Source organism: Phoca vitulina, unplaced genomic scaffold (genome assembly GCF_004348235.1).
Source record: "Phoca vitulina isolate PV1807 unplaced genomic scaffold, GSC_HSeal_1.0 scaffold18, whole genome shotgun sequence".
Lineage (NCBI taxonomy): Eukaryota > Metazoa > Chordata > Mammalia > Carnivora > Phocidae > Phoca > Phoca vitulina.
Genome location: NW_022589721.1, coordinates 2,148,996 through 2,166,465, shown reverse-complemented (window position 1 = coordinate 2,166,465; position 17,470 = coordinate 2,148,996). Strand labels below are relative to the sequence as shown.

The 17,470-nt window shown below is 36.5% G+C and overlaps 1 protein-coding gene across 35 annotated transcripts in view; it reads right to left on the bottom strand.

Annotated features, from left to right (window-relative positions):
• The window catches only part of RIMS2 (regulating synaptic membrane exocytosis 2), a 587,808-nt gene that overhangs the window by 412,750 nt on the left and 157,588 nt on the right, over nucleotides 1–17,470 (bottom strand). For all 35 annotated transcript variants that reach the window (XM_032415998.1, XM_032415989.1, XM_032416001.1 and 32 more), the window contains one exon: nucleotides 2,123–2,433. In XM_032415998.1, the coding sequence (XP_032271889.1) occupies nucleotides 2,123–2,433 (311 nt within the window). The remainder of the gene's footprint in view (nucleotides 1–2,122; nucleotides 2,434–17,470) is intronic.

The following is a 17,470-nucleotide window of genomic DNA, read 5'->3' as shown; positions in this document are numbered from 1 at the left end:
CTAACTTCTTTCCTGATTAGAGTAATTCTTATACACAAAAGGAGCTACTGGTTTGACCTATATGAGCTTCAGAAAGGAAGGATATACTTACAGAATACTTTGAGTCATTAAGGTACACACTTACTAGTAATGGCAGCCAAAGTCACCAGGCAAAAGAGAAGGGGAAAAAAAAAAAAAGAACTACTATATCTTGCTTCCCCACAATGGATCAGATTCTACTGTTCATCCAGGCTGATCCTTTGTCAACAGAAGAGTTGAGAGATAATACTGAAAGAGATATATTTGTTCTCATGCCGTCTTCAAAGATTAGAGAGATGAATCTAGCTTCCTTACAAAGATGAATTAATCATTCATAAACTTGTTGGATTTATTTTTAACATCCACAACTTCCTGATGAAATGCATCCCAAAACTTCATAATCTATTACATGATCCAGTGTTTTAGTATTTCCTTTTATTCTTCCTAAACCATCTTTCTAAACTCCAAAGGAAACTATCTCATGTATCTATCTAGTTTTTGCAGAATGCATCTATGTTCCCATTATCCGTTTTACTTAGTCATTCATTCATTGAAAATCCTACCTCCACTGGTTATCATCTATTTTTTCACCCAAATTCATATACCGTGACCACTGTAGTTGCCATTTTACAGGCTTTATTGATTTCTAAAGTACTCCCCACTCACACTGCCTCATCATTTACCAGTCCCTACACAGCACTGTCTCCTTACCATATTTGTAATACTCTGCCTGAGTGCTTTCTCTGGCCACAAGAACATGCTTGGCCAGTGAGTTCCAAAGAGTTAACACCCTCCGCAACAACCCCAGACCAATAACAAAGGAGAGATAGGGATAAATACCCCAATCTCCTTGCCCATTAGGTAGGATAACTCTGAGGCTATTCTACCCTGTCTCCCAGAAGTCTCAGTAAAATTGAGACACATTGGCCAAAAGAGGTAACCTGCTCTTGAATATGCCTACTATTGTGTTTTTCTCTCTTAACTGGATCATTGCTCACTCCCCTCTAGGTGGTGCCTGGGACCACCCTCCAAATAAACTATTTTGTCTGCTTAAGGTGGACCTTAATCGAAGATGGTCCTCTAAACTTAAAATTCTTGGGTTCCTGAGATTTTACACTGAGACATGTTCATAGTATTTCAGCCATGAAACCACCATTGTTTTGTCCAAAGATAGGATTACATTGTTTAACTTTTGCTAGTTTTCAAAAGAACTGGTGAAGTCATCATTTTATTATTCTCATAAAACATAGCAATACATCGGGGTGACACTTTAGGCACTGTATAAAGTGACTTCCAATTATCCTACCTGTGATAAATGAATGCTCAGAACCCACCATCCTATTAGTATAATTTTAGATTTGATTTTCCACAAATGCATGACTTTGGACTTATTCACACAGAAATTTATTGGCCACTTTTGGGTGACAGAAATAGTATAAACCAGATTTTTTTTTTAATTTGCAATTCAAATAGGAATGTGGTATAGAAAAATAATCTTCCCATGAAAATGTTTCATTCTCCCCTTCCAAAGGCAGGAAACATAGAACCATAAATACTATTTGTAAAAGTCTAACATTTTTAACACGAAGAAGCCCATAGAATTGATCCCAAATAGTAGTAACAGAGTTAGCCCACAGATAACAGCAAACTCGTGAAATCCTTTCGTTGGGATCTACCTGCCTGGAAAACTACCTCATCCTTCAGCCCAAGGTGGAACTTTTAGAGACCTCAGTAACTTTTCCCATTCTCTTACCTCCCACTTCTGGCTAGTTCCTTCAATGCAACCTCTCTAAAATGTCTTAAAAGCATCTCTTCTTCATTCCCATGGCTCTTATCCCAGTCTGTCTTTCCTATGCCAATAGCCTTCTATCTAAATCCCCTGTTTTATTTCATTTCTTTATTCTGGAAAATCAGAATAAACCTAAGATTGTTCAAACTTCTAAGAGCTCAAGTCCTGAACATCACTTCCGGCATTTATATATAACACATGGACATTGACATTACATTTAGACAACTTGTTGCCTAAATATTTCATATATTTTTATTTCTGTTTGGAATGAAGGTTAAAAATAATGTTTACCTAAAGATTAAACAAAATGTTTACCTGTCTGAAGCTATGTCACTGGCAATTTGGTGCTTCACTCCTGACCCATTTTTAATAGAATCCTGTCTTGTGAGCCCATGAGAGCGACTTTTCTCCACTGCAGGTACAGATAAGTCACCTGAGGGTCCTTGGAACTGGGCCTGCTCATGCACTTTTGCTTTCTTCTCCTGAGGCGCCTCCTCATTCCGCAGTCCTTGGAGAGCCTTCTGATCAGGTTGCTGTGGTGTATTAGATCCACTATTATAAAACCATGCTCCTGATTTAGTGAGGATTTCTTGTTGTTTTCGGCACAAATTACATACCCACATAACCTGCACATGAAGACATAGGGAAGAAAAATTAGTGTCTCCAAAAGTTAAACACAAATCAAAAGAGAAGGCAGTTCAAACCAACAACAAAAAATCATATGGTTATCCTTTCTGAAGTTAAAATACAATCCCAATTAACTGCTACCATTTATTATAGCACATATCTTTTAATTTTGTCAGCATAATTATAATAAAACAGGCAATGTTAACCAACAGCAGAAATACCAAACTAGAGTCCCAAATTACTGGTTGTTTATATGTATTCTTTAATTACTTTTTATTTAAATTAGGAGCATGGTGTAGTATAGGGAAAATGGATTTTGAGGCTAGACAGACTTAGGTTAAAACACCAACTCCAAGATTAGAAACTGTGCAACCTTGAACAAGGTGCTGAACCTTCATATCTATAAAACAGTTTCCTTAGTGATAAAATAGAGAAACTGGGATGATAGTACTATTTTTTCCTATATTGTTTTGAGAACTAAAGATTGGAAATAACTTATATAAAATGTCCAGCACAATGCTTGCTATATGTTAGACTTCTAGTAGATGACCTACTAATAATTAGGTTAATCTTCTATCACCAATTAATTATATTATAAGCTTCTTGAAGGGGTATTTATTTCTTTTAAGTAGCTCTTAATGGCTAAAATAAAGCTAGGAACACCGTTGATCCTCAATATAAACCTATTAATTGCTCATAATTTATAAAGGATACTTGTTTTTTTTCCTTTTTGTGGTTAAAAAAAATTACCACTTTAACTATTTTTAAGTACACAGTTTGATGGTGCTAAGTATATTCACAGAGCAGTGAAACATATCTTCAAAACTTGTTCATTTTGAAAAACTCAAACTATACTCATTAAACAGCAAATCCCCTTTCTGCCCACCCACCACCCCTGGTAACCACCATTCTACACTTGATTTTTTAATAGATATGTTTTTCAGACTCCAGGAATCTAAGGATATTTTAACTACTATCTTTGTGACCACAAAACCTTCACCTTCTTCTAAGAAATCTTTTTCAATTAATCAGAAAAAATAAAATTATATATTCATGAAATAAAAGGTGAGTTCATATTTCGAGTGTTTTCTGACGTTTATGTCAAATATTGAAACTTATACAGCTCTCAAGATTGCCAAACACTTCTTTATAGTTTAAATAAGTTATAATAATAATAGATAGATAATCGCAGTAAAAGGAAGATTCATTATGGTGTTTTCAACTGATACAAAGATTTTTTGTAAAATGCCATTTAAAATTTTTGCTTAATTGGCCTCATTCTCCTTCATAATGTTTGTATAACCCATATCGTACAACATTGCACTTAATCATTTTTATTATTTTGTTATCTCTTTGAACTGTATATACATTTCTTTTGCCCCCCCAACTAAATTCAAAGCTCACTGGGGACAGGGTTTACATCGTCTATTTGCATAAAGGGACGTTACCAATCACAGGACAGTAAGACCTTTAAATGCTTACTAACTTGAATTCTTTTGAAATCCTTCTTGGAGAAAGATGATAAGATATTGGATACTATTACACTAAGATTTATGTTTCACTGATTTCTAAAAGAATTAGTCATCAATAATGTCAATATATGTGCCTATTTTATTTTTATAAGTAAATAAGAAAGTATTTCTGATATGAAAATACCAAAATATCACCCATATTAAAAAAAATACCTCATGGTACAAATTTCTTTTGGTTTGAATACTCACGAAATATATCTAACTCTCAAAAATGAAGTTTCAACCAAAATCTTCAGCCTTTTGATGCCATCTTGTGACAAATATTGGTACTGCAGATCTCTCTTAAATGTGAAAGGTAAACTAAATATAGAACCACAAAATAATGTTTATAAAATAAAGTTTGAATTTCAACCTTTCTGTCTTATTTTAAACAGATTACTATTCATATTACAGTGATAATATAAGCTATATGATTTCATGATATGAATCCATTTAGAATAAGTCAGAGTACTGAAAAATAATACCCTTTGTGCCTGGTAACTGACAATAAAACAGAAGTGAGTTGGTGAGACAGACAAGTATCCAATCACAATCATCTGCAGAAACAACCTATTGCTGCTTCATTATTTGCGACAAAGTAAGCAAGTTACTTAAGTTCTTCTGGAGCAGAGATTCTCAGAGACTATCCCTGGGACAATGGCATCCGTATCACCTGGGAACTTGTTAGAAGTGCAGATTCTCGGGGCGCCTGGGTGGCTCAGGTCATGACCCCAGGGTCCTAGGATCGAGCCCGCATTGGGCTCCCTGCTCAGCAAGAAGCCTGCTTCTCCCTCTCCCTCTGCAGCTCCCCCTGCTTGTGTTCCCTCTCTCTCTGTGTCTCTCTCCGTCAAGAGGATAGATAAAATCTTTTTTTTTTTTTTTTAAGTGCAAATTCTCAGGCCCCATTCCAGACCTACTGAATCAGAAATTCTGGGGCAGGACCCAGAAATCTGTGACTTTTTGGCCAAATGCTATAGGTGATTCTGATGCCGGATAAAGTTAGAGAACCACTGGTTGAAGCAGAGATTCCCAACTTGATAGGAGGAACGGGTTACATGTATGCTCCCCAGTGACTACGGAGGGCTGTGCGGAGCCTCACCCATTTACCTCCGCGTGAACTAGTCATCGTACAAATGGTAACAGTAACACTTCTGTGTAGCCCAAAATGAGAACAAGACTTGGAAGAACGATGCGCTTCATTTTCCTCACCTGTTAACACCCAGGGGCTACTAATACAAGATAAATGAGTAGAAGGCTTGAAGGATGCTGTACGATTCCTGTTAACGACGCTCTCAGTATTCTCTCCCCATACTCTCCGGGATCCCCACGTTGGCTGCTTACTTTCCTGACTAGCCTCTATGCTCCCCCCTGAACTGCCAGCTCTTAGGATCCTCATATCCTAACACCCAATTCACTTTCCTTTTCTTCTTTTACACTCTCTGCTCATTCCTGGATTAAAAGCTTGTTCATCTTTAAAGCTCAGGAAACAAATCCACTCACTTGAAGTAGTACAGAGACTGACGCTTCCACTCAAAGTCCCTCACACACACAGCAATGTAACTTCTGAACTGAGGATACTGAACTCCGTCTCACAAACACGTACGCACGTGTACGTAGGAGAGGACTTTTAACTAACTGGTTATGAAATTATTAATGTCTATCAGAGGTAAGGTATGTGTCTATGAAACAAAATTAAACTGATTTGGGAACAAAATCACAGGGCTTTTGTTAATGAAACCCTTTAACCAATTAAGTTAATTGGTAAGTGTATCATACAATGAATGCTGTTAAAAAATATCTTGGTAATATATATGCTTGTAAATAGCCATGGTTAAGTCCTATTAACTTTGCTGATCTTCATAAATATTGAAAACACCAAGGCCCTGAGAATACAAAGGCATATAGGATTCAAAATTATAAGGTATTATTACCTTCATTTCTAAATATGCCAAATTTTTCAGAGTAGTATAGCAATATTAAGAGATGGAATACTCTCTAATGACCCAAATTTGCCACTTATTATCATATGTTCCATTCTACAAACAACCTTGGTGGGTTTGAAAGGGAGGGAAAAAAAACTAAGGAAAATAGAAATATTTCTTAAAAATTATATAACTAATAAATGCAAGCGCTAAGCCGAACAGCCAAAGAAAAACAAAATTATGTCAAGTGCATACATAATTTAAAAGAATTTAAAGCCCTGCAAAAATGTAATTTTCATTTAAATAGGGATAATAAATAATAGAGTAATTCAGGGAAGCAAAGGATTATTGGTTAGACCATAGACCAATTTCATAAGATCCAGCGAACTCTGTACACATAAAAGAATTTACTAGACTCCACTTCTAATCATTGCAGCCTGCTTATAAATGTGTGTATTAGTCAGAGAATATAAATTGATCAGCTTAATCTGTCATATGACTAGAAAACTGAAAGATCCTGGCTAACTATTAAATTTATTTTCTTTTTCCCCTAGGATGCTGCATTTCTCAATCTCCCTTGTACTTAGGGATGGCCATGGCCATATGACTATGTCCTGGTTATTTGATTATAAGTACAATGATGTGTGCCATTAAAAAACTCTCATATATGGGGCACCGGGTGGCTCAGTCAGTTAAGTGTGTGCCTTCAGCTCAGGTCATGATCCCAGGGTCCTGGGATCGAGCCCCACATCAGGCTCCCCGCTCAGCAAGGAGCCTGCTTCTCCCTCTCCTTCTGCCTGCCGCTCCCCCTGCTTGTACCCTCTCTCTCTCTGTCAAATAAATAAATAAAATCTTTAAAAAAAAAAATACCTCTCATATACTACCATCATGCTCTTCATTCAAGACCTAGGAGATAAAGGAGCTACCAAAAAAGGAGCCCAGAGCAAAAATGAACTATTGGGACTTCATCAAGATAAAAAGCTTTTGCACAGCAAAAGAAACAGTCAACAAAACCAAAAGACAACCGACAGAATGGGAGAAGATATTCGCAAATGACATATCAGGTAAAGGGCTAGTATCTGAAATCTATAAAGAACTTATCAAACTCAACACCCAAAGAACAAATAATCCAATCAAGGAATGGGCAGAAGACATGAACACACATTTTTCCAAAGACAACATCCAAATGGCCAACAGACACACGAAAAAGTGCTCAACATCGCTCAGCATCAGGGAAATCCAAATCAAAACCTCAATGAGATACCACCTCACACCAGTCAGAATGGCTAAAATTTACAAGTCAGGAAATGACAGATGTTGGCGAGGATGCGGAGAAAGGGGAACCCTCCTACACTGTTGGTGGGAATGCAAGCTGGTGCAGCCACTCTGCACAGTGTGGAGGTTCCTCAAAAAGTTGAAAATAGAGCTACCATATGGTCCAGCAATTACACTACTGGGTATTTACCCCAAAGATACAAATGTAGGGATCCGAAGGGGTACGTGCACCCCGATGTTTATAGCAGCAATGTCCACAATAGCCAAACTGTGGAAAGAGCCAAGATGTCCATCAACAGATGAATGGATAAAGAACATGTGGTATATATATACAATGGAATATTTTGCAGCCATCAAAAGGAACGAAATCTTGCCATTTGCTATGATGTGGCTGGAACTGGACGGTATTATGCTGAGCGAAAAAGTCAATCAGAGAAAGACATGTATCATATGATCTCACTGATATGAAGAATTCTTAATCTCAGGAAACAAACTGAGGGTTGCTGGAGTGGTGGGGGTGGGAGGGATGGGGTGGCTGGATGATAGACATTGGGGAGGGTATGTGCTATGGTGAGCACTGTGAATTGTGTAAGACTGATGAATCACAGACCCGTACCTCTGAAACAAATAATACATTATATGTTAAAAAAAAGATAGTAGGAAGGGGAAAATGAAGGGGGGGAAATCGGAGGGGGAGATGAACCATGAGAGACTATGGACTCTGAGAAACAAACTGAGGGTTTTAGAGGGGAGGGGGGCGGGGGGATGGGTTAGCCTGGTGATGGGTATTAAAGAGGGCACGTATTGCATGGAACACTGGGTGTTATACGCAAACAATGAATCATGGAACACTACAACAAAAACTAATGATGTAATGTATGGTGACTAACATAACATAATAAAATTAAATTAAAAAAAAAAAAGGAGCCCAGGAACCTGAATGAGCCCTTAGAAGAGAGCCCTCTGCTGATCAGCCAGACCAATGTGGACTGTAATGTGGACTGTAAATAAGAAACAAACGTCCATAATATTGAGCTACAGATACTTTTTGAGTTTATCCTTCACAGCTGATAGCATTCCCTTAGCTAATTGAGATTAGATTAGATTAGATTAGATTAGATTAGATTAGATTACATGTTGTTGAATGTGTATCACCAGCACAATCTTTGTATGTGAAGAACAGTGCATTCCTAAACTCACACAGGAAAGTGCTTCAGGGTAGTTCTGGAGCCAGCTTTCACCGAGTCATAACAACCAGTTGTGCACATTTCTTCCCAACTCCACATTCAACAAAGTAATGTGGCTTAGCTTGAAATCAGCCCTGGAGGCGTATTTAGACAACAGAAATTGGAAAATGCCACAAATCAGGGCTTTTTCTTACAGAAAACTTGTTGTTAATCCAACTAGTAATATTAAAAGATTAATACTGCATTCAGTATTAGTAAGTAAACTTGGATGAAGCTGCAATTTATCATAAAAATTAATTCAGACCATAAAATTCCAATTTATTTATAGATGGGCCAATAGCTATTAATACTAATTCATTAATTATTTACTCATTCAGACAATATTCACCAAATGCCTCGTATATGGCAGGCACTATGTTAAGCACTGGTAAATACAGTTCAACAGACATAGACTTTACTGGGGAATTTAAAGTGTCATGGGAGAGACAAGAAGCAAAACAAATAATTGTACAAATACTATTTCTATTACAATTATGATAAATAAATGCATTACAAAATGAATGCATTCTCACCATAGATCCTTTGATATCTTCTTCTCCCCTGACCCAGGCTGTGTTTGAAAAGAACAAGGATTCAGAAAAGATGGGCAAGAGACCTGGAAATCCAGACAGGCTCAATCACAGCATTACCCAGAAGTTCCCATCACCAGAGCCATGGTGTCTCCGTGTCTCAAAAGGCAGAATTTGGTGGAATTTGTAACTACTAACCGACAAGCCCCTCCCCCAGCACTGCCCCAGTAGATTTGCAAAGTTGAAGTACTGACGCATATTCTAGAGGTCTCCAGTTTTCAAATACATTCCTTAAGCAATTAAGAGATCACTGTAATCTCTAAGTAACAGGCTTCCGGATTCCAAAACAAAAATCAGAAATTTTGCTTCATCTAATACCTCAAGACAAACAGCAAGACTTTCCCAAATTCCCCTTGAACGACAAGCATGGCCTCTCTAGCTACAGCCGCATTTGCAGACTGAAGCAAGAAAATTCTACGGTGTCTTCTGTAAGTCTCTCAGCAGATAGCAGGACAGAAGAAGCTTTAACCTGGAACATCTCCAAATCTTAGTTGTTGCAAACTCTTTTCTGTTACCAATTGTTGTAGCTTTGAAAACTTACTTGCAACAAAACATAGCTTATTTATTTTTGATCTGATTTTCCTCAACAGCATACTAGCCAAATTTAAAAAAAAAAAAAAAAAAACCACTCACATAATTTTAGTCTGTTAAATAGCTCCTTTGGATAAATTCTCTATTTCTGATATTTCTGCCCCTTTCCCTGCAGTATTCCAAGAACGTGTCTAGGTGTTCTATGGGGCTTCTGCTGCTGAAATCTGCAACTCATCTAATTCATTCTGGTTCTTCTCAATTTTGATAGGATTGTGCTCCACTATTGACTCAATCTCACCTCAGATCTCAAGGCACTGCTGAATCCGCCTAGTCCCCAAATAATCCTCTATTCAGCCATGGCTCAAGCTATCTGTTTGGAAGCCTCTTCTGCAAAGTCATCTCATCCTTCATCTCTCATCCCTCAGGATAGGGGGATATCATGACAGGGACATGCAGCTACTTTCATGTCCTCCATGCCACACTGGAACTAAGGATAGTTCTGGAACGCTAATGCTGGCCCTTTCTTGGCCATGATGCACTGCTGAATTCATCTGAAGTAGCCATGCCCCCAGTGGGTGCTAGAGCATCCAGATAGGTGATCTCTTGCAAGAACCTCAAATATTAAGAAGGGTAAAAGCTGCCCTTCAATTTAACCAATAGGCATCCTCCTCCTGGGTCAAAGCCTAGAAAGAAGTGATTAGACCAAACTTCTGATCATCCACTGGCCTTACCTCTGTCTTCTTTCTCCTTCCCTACAATGCACAAGGATAGAAGGGGCCGGCTTTTCCTTGACTTTCCTTTTCTGTATACCTAACGCTGTCCCCAATTACCTTTAGGCTTGAAGTAAAGAGCTTCAGGTTTCCCATTTTGTAGCTTCTCTTAACCCACCCATTGCCTTAAATAGCAAAAAAAGAAAATAAAAAAGAAGCTGGCTTACTGATCAAAGAATCCAAACTGGGAGGCACTTCAAATATAATATACCTATTATACCATGATTTGAGCATTGTCAGCTATGTTCAGGGATTAATAATTGCCTAAGTACAAAGTATGGACCAGACCCATATGCAGACAGAAAAGTCTGATTCCTCTGCTCTGGGTAGTTGTGGGATAGGAGGCTGGAGGAGAGAGAAACCTAGTCCAGGCAAAGTGGTCCCCAGGGAATATGACAATAGCCTATACTACCCAGAGTTGATATTACTTAAAGAAAAGATGTTAAAAGTGCCAGGTTTTACAGCAAAATTAACGGAAGTCTGTAATCTAAAAAAAAAGAAAAAGAAAAAAAACAGCAGAAAACATCAGGGGTAGGAGGGCCTGAGCAAACTTCAGAAACTAGAGAAAAGAGCCAGTTTGGGAGAGTCAAAAGGAACAATCTGTGTAATTACGGGGGGAGAACCACTAGGACCTATGGTTGAGCTGTACCGTGCTATACACAGCATGTTAGTAGTAAGCTAGTTCCTTTGGGAAAAAAACAGAAAGCAATATCGTAAGTATTAAGGGACTCATTCACTTTTTGAGTGTTCTCCAAAAAGAGTTATCGAATGAAGCTGAAACTGGTTTCAACCAATTAAATTACAGAACTGAGGTGGTTAGATCATATTAGTATTCAGTTGCATGACCTTACAGTAAGTAACCAATTAAGTTAGAAAATAATTGAGTAGCAATTTCAACAACATTACAATACCCATAGTATGATGGGTCCATCTCACATTTTGGCAATTTGAGATGCCAAATATTAATTAAAAGACAGGAAATGATAATGAAAATGAAGGACAAGATAATTAAGTTGAAAATACAATGATTTATTATATTACCAATCAGTCAATATTAAATTTCAGATATCCGCCCTATTTAGCCAAACAAAATACCCAATTGAGAAAAAAACACAATTTAACTCATACTTTAAAGCCTCAGAGAAATAAAAGAATTAAAAATTATACCACCCTGCCTAAATTTGAACCTTTACTCCTCTTTCCACTTTCCCTAAACTCTATTTTTATCTCTACATATTAAAGTAGTTTGTTTTATGCCATGATACAATTCTTAATTTTTAACATCTCTCTGCTAAAACAGACATAACTGTTATAGAAAGATTTTTGGTTTTGCACCCAGAATTTTAGCTTATAAATTTACATAGCAATAAATTAAATTAAGATAAAACAGAAGAGAGATGAAACTCTTAGAAAAAGAGACCAGACTTGTGGTTACTAGTGACAGACTTGATGGAGGAAGGTGGTCAAAAGGTACAAACTTCCAGTTATAAGTACTAGGGATGTCATGTACAACATGGGGACTATAGTCAACACCACTATATGATATATAGGAAAGTTGTTAAAAGAGTAGATCCTAAAAGTTCTCAACACAAGAAGTTTTTTCTTTTCTTTTTATTGTATCTATATGAGACGAGTATCTATTGTATCTATATGAGATGATGGAAGTTAAAAATAAAAAAAGATAAATTCTATTGTATTAAAAGGTTTACTTTTGAATAGTAAAATAATAAAGTAAAAAGAGAAACCACCATCTGGAAGAGGTTTTATTACAACGGATACAGCTAACAAAGGGTATGCATTCAGAGTATATGGAGAGTTTCCATATTCAATAAGAGAGAGACAAACATCACAGTAGAATAATAGGTCATCAGTTTGGCAATATTTAAAAGTCTGACAGTAGCAAACATTGGAGGGGCGCCTGGGTGGCTCAGCTGTTAAGCGTCTGCCTTCAGCTCAGGTCATGATCCCAAGGTCCTGGGATCGAGCCCCGCATCGGGCTCCCTGCTCAACGGGCAGCCTGCTTCTCCCTCTCCCACTCCCCCTGCTTGTGTTCCCTCTCTCGCTGTGTCTCTCTCTGTCAAATAAATAAGTAAAATCTTAAAAAAAAAAAAACAAAAACAAGAAGACATGAACAGGTATGTACAAGTAGCACCGCTTCCTTTAGAAGAAATCTGGATAACCTAAATCAACATGACAATGGATAAAGTGTAGCATATTCATACAGAAGAATTCTATTCAGCAGTCAAAATGAATGAATTGGGTTTTGATGAGTCTAAATGTTGAGATAACTAGAAATACAGAGTTAATAAATAAAACAAGCCTCAGAGGAGTAAATACAGTATGATCTGTGATACAGCATTACAAACCTTGCAAAATAATACTATCTACGGATTAGCAGCATATATGTATAAAGTATTCAAGATAATCACTCTAGCTCTAAAAAAAGAAAAAGAAAAATATAAAACAAATATGGCAAAACGCTAAGATTTGTATAAGGTTGGTATTATTCTCTAAACTTGACATTTTTGAAATGTTTCAAAATAAAAAAGAAAGGGGTGCCTGGGTGGCTCAGTCGTTAAGCATCTGCCTTCGGCTCAGGTCATGATCCCAGGGTCCTGGGATCGAGCCCCACATTGGGCTCCCTGCTCAGCGAGGAGTCTGCTTCTCCTTCTGACTTTCCCCCTGCTTGTTTTCCCTCTCTCACTGTCAATCTCTCTGTCAAATAAATAAAATCTTTAAAAAATAAATAAATAAAAAAGAAGGAAAAGAAAAAAACAGGAGGAGGAGTTGGGAATATGTAAGAAGGAAAGTCAGACTAGAAACCAATCAAGGTTAACTGGACTAGTGAAAATATTTACTGATACTTATAATCACACTGAAAGTAAAGATGTATTTAACATAAATATATTAGTTAACTGAGAATCAATTACTGAATTTTCATACAAATGTTTTTAAAAATAGAATATAGCTTACTTTCAGGGGCTTTTATATGGAGGGGTGTGAGTAAAGGAGTCAATTATATCAAAGGTAATCAATTAGCTGTACATATTTTGTGGTGGTGTTTTATTTTTCTTTTCATCAAAGTATGTGATTTATTTTATAAATTCTGTTCTAAATTGAATGTTACCAAAAAACTAGGGAAGTGGCTGCCAAAGCAGTCATTAAAAAGATTTTAATTGCATATTATTATCAGGATAAGGTAATCGTTGCCTTCATAATAAATATTTGACTTCCAAATCTCATTTTAATTCACAACTGCATTTTAAGTTTAAATTTCTTTAAGTAATTTTTTTTTAGGACAACTCTTACACAATAGGTATATCCAGCAAGATTAAGGAAAGTGAATGTTTCTGCAATTACTAAGTTTTCCCACTAGTCTGTGCTACAGCACTTTGTTCAAGCTGAACTCACTGGCTTCTTTGTATATTAGCTCTACATTACTAACCCCTTTTTCCCTAAAAATAAATTAAATTTCAGTTAAAGAACAGTAACTTTAACAAAATTAAAAAGTGAGTTCAAAGAGTACATTATAAAATGTGATATTAATTAGAATAATTATTTTTCGCTGCATACTGACTCAAAGATGTGAATAAATACAACTATCAGTTGTCAGTTTTCTTTTCCATCATTTAGAAGAATTTAAAAGTTATGATGTCTAAATTATAGAATTATAAAATCATTTCAATAAATTTAAAGTAAAATTATGATTTAAAAATGGGGGGAAGCAAGTTTAACTTTTCTTAAATAGAAAGCATATTCATCTTGAGGATTTCATTTAAAATGGAAAACAGAACGTGACAGTTTCTGAAGAGGACATGTTATAAAAGGAAGGAGGCCAGAACATTTATATGAAGGTTATCAGACAGTAAAGATGATGATAATTCATCCAAATTGAAGAAAACAGGGAGTATAAAACTAGACGCAATCCTAACATAATACTAACAAGATATGGTGATATGGAAATCACTGGAACACTTGGGGGGGGGGGTATTTTTAAGGAAGAGGTAGTAATTCAGAGAAAAAACTCCCAAGTATAAAGCTTCATTTACCTGTTTCTCAGATTCTTACTAGTAATTCTTTAAAACTTTAAAGTTAAGGGACAAAACTGTTTGGGATCTTCCATAGTTACCTGTAAGTAAATTTTCAGAAGCCATAGACTACTATATGGACTTCCTTTAAATTGTACTTCCTGCTCCTGTAACTGCTAAAAAGCAATGACATCACTCATCACATACAGTCGTGTGACCTACTTCAAAGCAAGATTCAATAAAAGGCAAGTCCAACTTGACCTATCCAAGAGACATTTACTATTCTAAGAATTTACAATTCTAGTGTGTTGATACTCACAACACTATCACAACACAAAATTAAAAACGTAGCCTTATATCTAAGCTTTAGTGCATTTGTATTTTGATTCATCTCAAATTTAACATGCCCAAACTGAATTCCAGACCTTCACCCCAAAACTGTCCCATCCAGTCTCACTCATAGCAGTTAATGCTGACTCTGAAGCCTCCCAGTTTGCCTCAGGCCAAACATCTTGGAATCATCTTTTTCTCCCACATCCCACATAGATTCCGCCAGAAAATCTTCTTGGTTCTACTTTAAGCTATATCTACAGAGATGACATCTCACCATCTCTACCTCAACCACCCTGGTCTAAGTCACCAACATCACTTGCCTAAATTACTGCAATAATCTCATAACTGGGCTCCCAGGTTCCATCCTTTTCTCACTTTTCCCATTAATCTATCTCAACAAAACAGTGAAGTAAACCCTTTAAAATATTTTAAAATGTAACTCACATCATGTCACATTTTTGGTCAGAATCTTTTAATACTCCCCATCTTGCTCAGAATAAATGCCGAAGTCCTTACAATGATCCAGAAGGTCCTCTGCAATCTTACTGTCTAACTCTTGTCTATCACTCTTCTCACCCACTTGCTCTACTCCAGCCATACACTTCCTTGCTATTTTCCAACATGTCAAGCATTCTCGTACCATAGGACTCTTGTATTCACTGTTACCTCAATCTGGACTGCTTTTCCCCTACTTATCTACAATGCCAATAATTCCCTCATCTCTTTCAAGTCATTGCTCAACTGTCACTCTTAAGGCCATCCAAATTAAATTTCCAACACCACCCAAAAGTATCTAGATTTTAATTTTTTTCCAGTGCATTTACACCTTCTTAATAGTACTTATTCATCATTAATATTCATGTTGTGTGCATCTCCTAATTAGAATATATTGTCCAGGAAAGTAGAGATGTTTGTCTATTTTAGTTTACTGCTCTATCCCACATGCCTAGAAAACACCAAGACAAGCTCAAGGAATGAGTGAATTAATATATTAACAATAAGTACATAACAGTTATATATTTCTTTCTTTAAAATGTTTACTTAGCAAATTTCTACAATCCAAATACATAGGCTTTCATGAAATTGTCTTTAAGAAAAAAATCAAATAATATTTAAGAACTTTCCAGATTCCAAATGTTTATCACTCTTGACTGTGGTGATGGTTTCACAAGTGTATGCATTTGCTCAAGTCCATCAAATTGTTTACATTAAAGATGTGCACTTTTTTGTATAACAATTACACCTCGATAAAGCTGTTAAAATAAATTAAAAACAAAATTGTGGATGCTGCCTGCTATAAGGAGTTGGATAAGTTGAGAGCAGCAAGATGATAGACTAAACCAGTGCTTATCAAACTGCAATGTGCATTTGAATCACCAAGGGATCTTGTTAAAATGTAGATTCTGAGTCCTGGGTCTGAGGGCAAAGATGCAGGGATTCTATGTCTTTAACAATCTCTCAGGCGTGCTGCTTCTGCAGGTCGGCAGACCTCACTCTGCAAGCCAGGCTCTGGTCTGTAAACTCTGCTTTGTAACCAAACTCTGGTCCTAGTAAGAACACCACCACCACAGCTACTAACAACAACAATACTAACAACAGTAAGTAGCATTGGTTGAGTTTTCCCTATGTTCCAGGCACTCTTCTAATTCTTGTGTATTTGTTATCCCATTTAATGTATGCTAATTCCTCTCAGTTAATGGATGAAGAAACTGAAGATTGAGGAGGTTAAGTCACATAGACAGTGTCTTCCAGCTGATAAGCAATGCAGTCAGAATTCAAACCCCAGTCTCTAATGAGCAAGGGATACTAGATTTTTCACATTAAGTCCATTTTAAATCTCATGTAGATAATTTTGGTACCCAGTGTCAAATCTCTTGGACTCCCATCTGATTCTAGGAATAGCTCTTGTGGACAGTAGTGGTAGCAAATGAACCCAAATCAACTTCATACCCACTGGGATGGATGTAATTTTTTTTTAAGGAAAATAACAAGTATTGGTGAGAATATAGGATATTGTAACCCTTGTACATTGATGGTAAAGAACATAAAATGGAGCAGTCACTGTGGAAAACAGTTTGGCAGTTCTTCAAAAACTTATACAGAATTATCACATGACCCAGCAATTCCAGTACTAGGTAATTACTGCCCAAGATAATTGAAAATGTATGTTCACAGAACAACTCGTAAATGTATGTTCCTAAAAGCATTATTCATAATAGCCAAAAAGCATAAACAATCCAGTGCCCTTCACTTGTTGAACAAATAAACAACATGTGGTATATCCATACAAGGAAATATTATTCAGCGATAAAGAGAAATGAAGTACTAATTCTTGCTACAACACAGATGAAACTTTATAGCATTATGCCAAGTGAAAGAAGCCAGACACAAAAGGCAACATACTATATAAATCCATGTATATGAACTTTCCAAAATAGGTAAATCCATTGAGAAGGAAAGTAGTTTGGAAGTTGTCTGGGTGTGAAGTGAGATAGGAGTGACTGCTAATGACTATAGGGTTTCTTTTCAGGGTGATGGAATGTTCTGGAATTTGATATTGATGATAGTTGCACAACACTGTGAATATACGAAAAACCACTAACTTATATACTTTAAAATAGTGGATTTGATGTTATGTGAATTATATTGCAATTTAATAATTTTTTTAAATACCTCTTCTATAAAAAATACCAGACCTAGATGGTTTTTATCTTTTTTGGGTTTCTCCACAATCAGATCCTGACCCAAAGATCTGAATGCAGAGTTGTCTGTTTATTTGAAAGATGATCCCAAAAAGTACAGTAAAAAGAGGGGAAGTGAAATATGTAAAAGAGAAAAGCCAATAAACAG